Genomic DNA, 8,303 nt, shown 5'->3' with positions numbered 1-8,303 from the left:
ACTTTTCCTAAAAGTGCAAAATATGATCATTAAGAAATCTAATACTTGTAAACTTTATTTAGCTCTCTAATTAAAATTGAAATCCTGACAGCCGAAAATTATCCTTGGGTTTGGTGAATACAGAAATTTAAATAGTTTGGCAACTGACAAAGGAATTTAGATTAGATTACCTCATACAATCTTAAGTGGCTTTTTCCATTGTTTCCAAAATACAAACAAGATGCCATTTCTTCAACACACTGGATTCCTATAAAAATCACTGCCATACTTTATTTATGAGAACCAAATTAAAGCTTCCTCCCTTTTAATGAGCAGGTTGAAACTACATTTTATGTTTCATATAGGAGTGACTAGTTATGACATGTTTTTTAAAACAAAACAAATCAATTTTTAAAGCTATCACTCTATGATGGAGATGATGTCATTTCAAAAGGAAGCATTGGACACTGTAGGCCATCTAGTCAAAAAAATGTAAGAGTAATGCGAAAAACAAACAATAAGTAAACTATAAGTTAAATTACAAAAAATCCCTCTTTTACAGCAAGCATGCTCATTAACTTTCCTTTTCCCCAGCAAAAGTTTGAATATTCATTAACCTCAGTTAAACCAATAGAACCTAAGCAATTGTTTCACAAGTTCCAATAAACATGGATGGACTAAGCAAGTAATACTACTGACAATTAATGGAGTGAAATAGTAAGAATCATGACAGTCCTCAAAATTGGGCAGTCTTTGAAATGTAATAATGTAGCTCAAGATGAATTATGCCATAATAAAACAATAGGTTTTACCTTTACATAAAACAAAACGAAATAAAAAACATGACCCACCAAATTTATACACTACTATGGAACATATCCCCCTTCCTAGTTTTTGAATGTCTTGTTTTGAAATTCTTTCAAATAAGTATATTTATCTGAGCATATATGTGTTTGTGTGGCCTATACATACAACAGAACACTTATATATATATATATATATATATATATATATATATATATATATATATATATATATATATATATATATATATATATATATATATATATATATATATATATATATATACACACACACACACACACACACATATATATAGCCTGTATATATACTCATTTTAAAAGACAAAAAAAATCACATACTACAGAAATAAACTCGTTCTTTTTAACCAATCTGGTCTAATGCCTACTGTATTACATAGCACCCCCTCCCACAATAATTTAATATTCCCAATTTTTAGTTTAGTTAAAAGGGCAGAGGAAATGAAAATACGGATTTAGAGTTTCTGTATAAATTTCACTGTACTTTTATAAAGTTGAAGTTTTCTGTAACACTGTTTATTGATCAATAAAGGACTCACTGCTATCTAAAATCTCATAAACACCATTAAAAATTCAAAATTGATATTATACTGAACCTTAAATTTTCAATTGTTCAAAGAGACAGTTTTCACATGAATAGCACACAATAGATGAAAATCAATAGCAGACATCCCTAGGTACCAGTGGCAGGTCCACCAAGATGCATACAAAATTACAGATAAGCATTCCTTTCACTGTTTTATTGTGCAGGGAAAACATTTATAGAGGAAACAGAACCTCAGCTGGTGAATTTCAGATATCATCATCATCTTCTTCATCCTGAGAAGATCCTGCCTGGTTAGATGCACTGGCTGAGGCAGCAGCAAGCTGCGCTTGTTGGGCAGCTTGCTGCATTTGAAGCCATTCCTGCTGGGCCAGTTCTGCTTGTTGCTGTCTAGCCTAAACAACAAAAACATAAAAACAAGTAATTTTTTAAAAACCCATAGCATACACACTTTAGTTAATTGCAAACTTAGTCATGATCAAATTTGGATATTTCCCAACCGCTATATAACTGTTGTACATCTGGAGAACAGGAACTCTTTGAGATTGGTTCTCTTATAGATAGTCCCCCCTCTATGTCACATAATTTATGCTTTGGTTCAATTGAAGAAGCTGAAAATGTAGACAGGAAAATCACAATATCCTCTCTTTGGTTCCTTTACCTGTATTTCTTTTTCTTTTGTTTCACTTGATTCTTCTGTCCTCTCAACTTACAATTTAAAAAAAAAATTTTTTTATTGATTTCAGGGAGGAATGGAGAGGGAGAGAGAGAAAGAAACATCAATGATGAAAGAGAGTCATTGATTGCCTGCCTCCTGCATGCCCCACACTGGGGATTGAGCCCACCACCTGGGCATGTTCTTTGACTGGGAATTGAACCGTGACCTCCTGGTTCATAGGTCAACACTCAACCACTGAGACAAGCTGGCTGGGCTCAACTTAACATTTTAATGCAAACATTTTTTAATCTACAATTTTTTTTTTGAGTTTAAAAGCTCTCTACTAAAGTGCCCCTAACTCTTGGGGAAAAGTACTATACATGAATGCAATAGCTATCTTAATATTTCTTTTGAGTTTCTATCACAGCTAGTGATATATACATCTCTGTATATATACATCTCTTATTCTGTCCCTCTCCTTCCTCTATTAATATACACAAGCACACACACTACATACACAAAACACACACACACCCTTCCCATATGTGAAAAGACACTTACCAAGAACTCAATTTAAATGGGATAGTTAGCCCTAGCCGGTTTGGCTCAGTGAATGGAGCGTCAGCCTGAGGACCAAAGGGTCCCGGGTTTGATTCCGGTCAAGGACACGTACCTTGGTTGCAGGCTCCTCCCTGGCCCTGGCCCTGGTTGGGGTTCGTGCAGAAGGCAACCAATTGATGTGTTTCTCTCGCATCTATGTTTCTCTCTGTCTTTCCCTCTCTCTCCCACTCTCCCTAAAAATCAATAGAAAAACATCCTCGGATGAGGATTAAGAAAAACAAAAATGGGATAGTTAAAATCCATTCATTTGACATATCTATCCTCTATAAAAACCACAGGATTTTAGAAACCAAGATGTATATGCAACACATGCACTGTTGCCAACAGCTAAGGCTCCTTCTCAATTTAATTTTATCCATTAGCAGAAAAACCACATGAAGAAGGGGAAAAAAATAAATGTTATTGAAAAGATCATATAATTTCCCATTAAATGCTACCAAACAAAATGCTATTTTCTCTCTATGACTTTTCTCGAAGTTGTTCCTTAAGCCTGGCTCATAGCCTTCTTACACATGGCTAATTCCTAGTCATCATTTAAAACACAAATCAATTGGTCTTTCTTGACCCTTCTAGTTCATATTTTGTCCTCTATTTCATATGCAATAATTCTCTATGCATTTCCATACTTTGTTCTCTAATTACCTAAGCATATATGTATTTTCTTCACTTCACTTGAGAATAAAGACTTTTTTCATATTCATTGATTACCAATACATATTGGTAATGTGTATATTTTCTTTCTTTTTTTTTGTTAATCCTCACCCGAGAATATTTTTCCATTTATCTTTTAGAGGTAGTGGAAGAGAGAAACATCAATGTGAGAGAAACACATCAATTGATTGCCTCCTGCATGCACATCGACCAGGGCCCGGGCTGGGGAGAAGCCTGCAACCATGGTATGTACCCTTGACCGGAATCGAATGCAGGACCCTTTGGTCTGTAGGCCAACATTCTATCCACTGAGTCAAACTGGCTAGGGCGGTAATGTGTATATTTTCTGAGTGAATGTTTTGTGGGAAAACAATGATGATGACCAACATAACCTCTACACTTCTAACTTTTCTTAATAATCTGTCATGAACTTACTATCTAAACATTTCTAGAGGACAATTCTAATCAGGTCATTATTATACTTTTAAAAATCATTTAATTGTTACCATTTAAGTCCAACTTTCTCAGCCTGTAATTCAAGGTCCTCCAAATTACTGCATGACCCAATCTATCCCTCTAATCTTTTTTTGTAACATGCACCTTGTACTCAAAAACGAAAAAAGCAAAACAAACAAAACAAGCCTAGAACATAAAATGTTTCTGAAACATACACCATCCCTCACATTTTCGCTATCTTTACTCATGCTGACATTCATTCTATTTGAAATTTCTTGATTTTCACCAACTAAAACTCCACTCTTCCTTCAAGTCAAACTGAAATACTATTTTTCCACTAATTTTTTTTTTATTCTGCCAGTATCATTCAGATATAATCAGGAGATAAAAGTAACACTAGTTAGGAAAACAGAAAGAATCTAACATAAAGGATTATTAACCAAGTATAAAGTTGGTAACTAGGTAAATGAAAAGGCAAGAAAAAACCCACTAAGGTAACATGTAGTTGGCAACTACAGAGAGCAATCACCAACCTTAAAATGAGGGGGAAAAGGGAAAAGGCTGGAATTTTTAAAACTTGGGAGCTTAGAGGAGCAACCCATGGAAGTGAAGTTCAGATCTCTGAAGAAGGGGCATTGATTGGAGGAGGGTCCCAAAGTTTGAGACTCACATCCTTGATGAAGGAGATGAATATTCAGGCTGGTTCTTTAAGAATTAGAAACATAGCAAACTAGATTCAATTTGTGCTACAGGGAAAAACTGATGTAGCCAGAATGAAGCAGCATTGCTAGGTTGTACAAAGAAACTCAAAATTAACAGGAAATAAAAGAATGAAGCCCAAGTGCTGCCTTCCTCCTCCAGCCTAGCAATCTCCCTCTAGAGCCCCCTACTGGCAATTAGAGTCTAAAAGTACTCAGCTAGAAAAGCGGAAGCACTAGGCCCTGTCATGGAGCATAGAAAGGGAGGTTTCAGCCTAAGACAACTGCTTTGTAATTGGCAAACTCCCATACCACCAAAACTGAATATGACATCTCGGTACCTGGGATCTCTATGTCTTCCTCATGAGAGTGGTCAGCCTCACATACAGTTGTTAGTGTAGGAAATTACAAACCAGGTATACTAATAACTACTTTTCCCATTTTTGTGAGTATGAAAAATAGGTATTCTAACACACAGGCATATTTACTTTTATGGCAGGAATACTCAGAGTTCAAAATAGACTAAGAGTGCTTCACGAAAAACATTTTAAAAGTTCGTAAGAAAATTGTAGGGCAAAACAAATGTGTGAATTTATCAACTTCCAAGAATGCTGTGTGGCCTAATCAACTACAAATATGTATAATTTCATAGCATTGAAAAAACTCAATATCAAGTCTCTACACAGGTTTTATTGCAAAGGTGCATTGTCTCAAAGTTTATTCAGTATCTGTAAAGACATGTACTGGTTATACTAAAAATTTAACTGATATGAGGTATCATGCCCTCATATCAGCCAGCTCCCATACTTTCTCTCTAAACATAAAAGCATTCCTATGCCTTTAAAATTATTGTTGATTGATAAATTTTATTTGTATTCATTTCCACAAATTAAAATTTCCAATGGTATTCTAATTTCCTTTTACCTTCTTGCCTCTTACCCAATTCATCCCAACTATTTTCCTCCTAAAATGGGAGTGTGAAAGAGGTAAGTAGGCATATACTTCCAAATTCATTTCTTTTGGAAATTGTCATTATGTTTTGAGATTTTCACTCTCACATACTAATCTTGATTTTTAATGTTTCCCCCTTTCCAAATATTTGCTACTAGCAGTGAAAGACAGCTTAAAATGAGACTTTGTGTATTTCAAATAAAGTCTAAAAGATGAAGTAAAATGTAAGTGATGAAAAAGATGCTGTATTAAGTTCCTTTCAGATTTAGAACTTAAGTACTTTGTGCTCTGAGGAAAAAGTACTAGGCAGCTGCTATAATTTTACCTCTCTGCTAATTTTCCTCTTTAGAGCAAAGAATCTTCACCCATATATCAGGGCAAGGAAAAAGGTGATAAGAAAGAGGAAATAAAAACAGATGACAAGGAGAGGGAGGTGAAGACAGATTTGGCAGGCAGTCAATTATTTCTTTCATTCATATTTTTGCCTTGAAAGGATAAAGCATATTCCACTTAAAAATTTCAAAATAAATTTAAGTAAACAAAAGGATGGCTAAACCATTAGCATGGTATTATAGAAAGAGCACAGGTTTTGAAGTCAGAAGATAGGAGTTTGCATTGAGATTCTAATACTTTCTAATTGTATGAACTTACTAGTTTTATTTAACTCAATCCTTCCTAGTAAACTAAGCTCCATAATGATAGAAACTATACTTCTTTTGTATACTGGTGTAAGCCTAGCACCTAGCTCTATGCCTGGTAAATAGTAAGGTGGTTAGTAAATATCTGCAAGAACAAATGAATAATTTCATGCAAGTTTCTCCCCCATCTCCGAGTCTGTTTCTTAATGTATAAATGGATATAATAACATTTATATTATACACTAGAGGCCCAGTGCACAAAATTCAGGCACGGGGGGTGGGGGGGCGGGGGCATGCGCGCGGGGATGTCCCTCAGCCCAGTCTGCACCCTCTCCAATCTGGGACCCTTCGGGGAGTATCTGACTGCCGGCAGTCGGACATCCCTCTCACAATCCAGGACTGCTGGCTCCCAACTGTCCAGTTCTAAGTCTGCTTTTATTAGTGATGATGATATTGCTAAATATATCAATTCTTGCTGTGAAGATGATGATTTTGTGGAAGATATTGAATATGCAACTTCATGTACTTGTGATTCATAATTTTTTTCCTAAACTGCTGTAAAATCAGTAAAAATGCCTTGGCAATTTTAGCATAGTTCCTAGGATATTGGTTGGCACTCAAAGGGTTAACTTGGCACCCTCTAGGTGATTTGCAGTAGTACAGAATCAATAAATGATACCCACTGACATGTGTATGTTTTTAAAAATTCTCACCCGAGGATATATTATTGATTGTAGAGCAAGTATGTCAAACTCACGGCCCAAGAGACAATGAATATATTTGCAGCCCAGATAGTGTAACGGTATGTAAGAAACATTTTAATAAAAATTTCATAACTTAATTTTTACAATATCCTGGTATACATAATTATTAATAACGAACTACAACGTTCACTAATGACTGATTACTATAATTGTGTTGCATTCATTTCCCTTATGCGCTGTACGCGCAGGTGCACCATTTCTCTCCACTAACAACAAATATTTTAGCAGCCGAATGCCATATTATTAGTCTTGTACTGGCTTGTTTGGTGTGTGCAACAGAAAATATTTAGCTTCTGGAAAACAAGAAAAATAGGTTTATTTGCGTTGTGCTTATTAATTTAGGCAGTTATTCAGTGTCTGGTAAGATAATGTTCAAGAAAAAAATATTAATTTTTATTAAAATGTTCTATTATTTTATGTTAACAATTACTCATTTATTTCAGCCCTTTGTATTCAGCATGTCTCTATCAAAATAAACCTACGTTTCTATGAAAATTGAAGCTTTTGTTTTTTTTCAGCCCACATAAACTTAAACCTTGTTTATTTGACCCGTGTCAGCCTTTGAGTTTGACATGCTTGTTCTACGGTGAGAGGAAAGGGTAGAGAAAGATAGAAAAAAAGAGAAACATCAATGTGAAAGAGAAACATTGGTTGCCTCCCAAACTCGCCCCATCTGGGGATCAAACCCGAAATCTAGGTATGTGCCCTGACTGGGAACTGAACCTGCCACCTTTTAGTGTATGGGATGATGATCCATTCAACTGAGCCACCTGGCTCTGGCTAATGGTTTTTTTAATCATGACTCCTTCTTTGTTACCTTACATTCATATGGATTACAATACTGTTTGTACGTGTGCACACCTGCCTCAAAGGTTTGTCCTCTTCAGTACTTATAGATTTTACAAATATAACAGTATGTAAGAAACCATGGTAAAATCTATAAGCACTATAGGTTGTTCTGAGGATTAAATAAAGTAATACAGTTAAATTACTTGCCAATATGATTAACACATGGTTAGAGCTCAATAAATGTGTAGTAAGCTTTTATTCTCTTACTAGAGGCCCAGTGCATGAATTCATGCATGGGTGGGGTCCCTTGGCCTGGCCAGTGATCATCGGGGCCGATCGGGGCCGTCTTGCCCAGTCCCAATCTGCTTATCAGGGCCAGTCGGCCGGGGCGAGGGACCGCGGGAGGTTGGCGGGCATCGAGAGGTTAGCTGTGGGAGCACACTGATCACCAGGAGGCAGCTCCTGCGTTGAGTGTCTGCCCCCAGGTGGTCAGTGCGCGTCATAGTGACCGTTTGTTTGGTCATTCGGTCACTTAGGCTTTTATATATATACTAGAGGCCAGGTGCACAAAAATTTGTGCACTTGGGGGGGAGGGGAGGGTAAAGATGGCAATCAGACATCCCTCTGGCAGCCCAGCAGCCCTCGGGGGATGTCCACTTGCCAGCGGGGAGCAGGCCTAAACTGCAGTCGGACATCCTTAGCGCTGCTGAGG

General features: G+C 36.5%; 1 protein-coding gene across 1 annotated transcript in view; it reads right to left on the bottom strand.

The window, feature by feature from the left end:
• Positions 1-1,315: 1,315 nt before the first annotated feature.
• Positions 1,316-8,303, bottom strand: part of DR1 (down-regulator of transcription 1) — a 19,945-nt gene continuing 12,957 nt past the window's right edge. The window contains exon 3 of the mRNA XM_005878984.2: positions 1,316-1,760. Within this exon, the coding sequence (XP_005879046.1) occupies positions 1,614-1,760 (147 nt within the window). The 3' untranslated portion in view covers positions 1,316-1,613. The remainder of the gene's footprint in view (positions 1,761-8,303) is intronic.

This window comes from Myotis brandtii, unplaced genomic scaffold (genome assembly GCF_000412655.1).
Source record: "Myotis brandtii unplaced genomic scaffold, ASM41265v1 scaffold58, whole genome shotgun sequence".
Taxonomy (NCBI): Eukaryota; Metazoa; Chordata; class Mammalia; order Chiroptera; family Vespertilionidae; genus Myotis; species Myotis brandtii.
The sequence above is the reverse complement of the archived record's forward strand: the minus strand, read 5'-3'. Positions and strand labels throughout refer to the sequence as shown.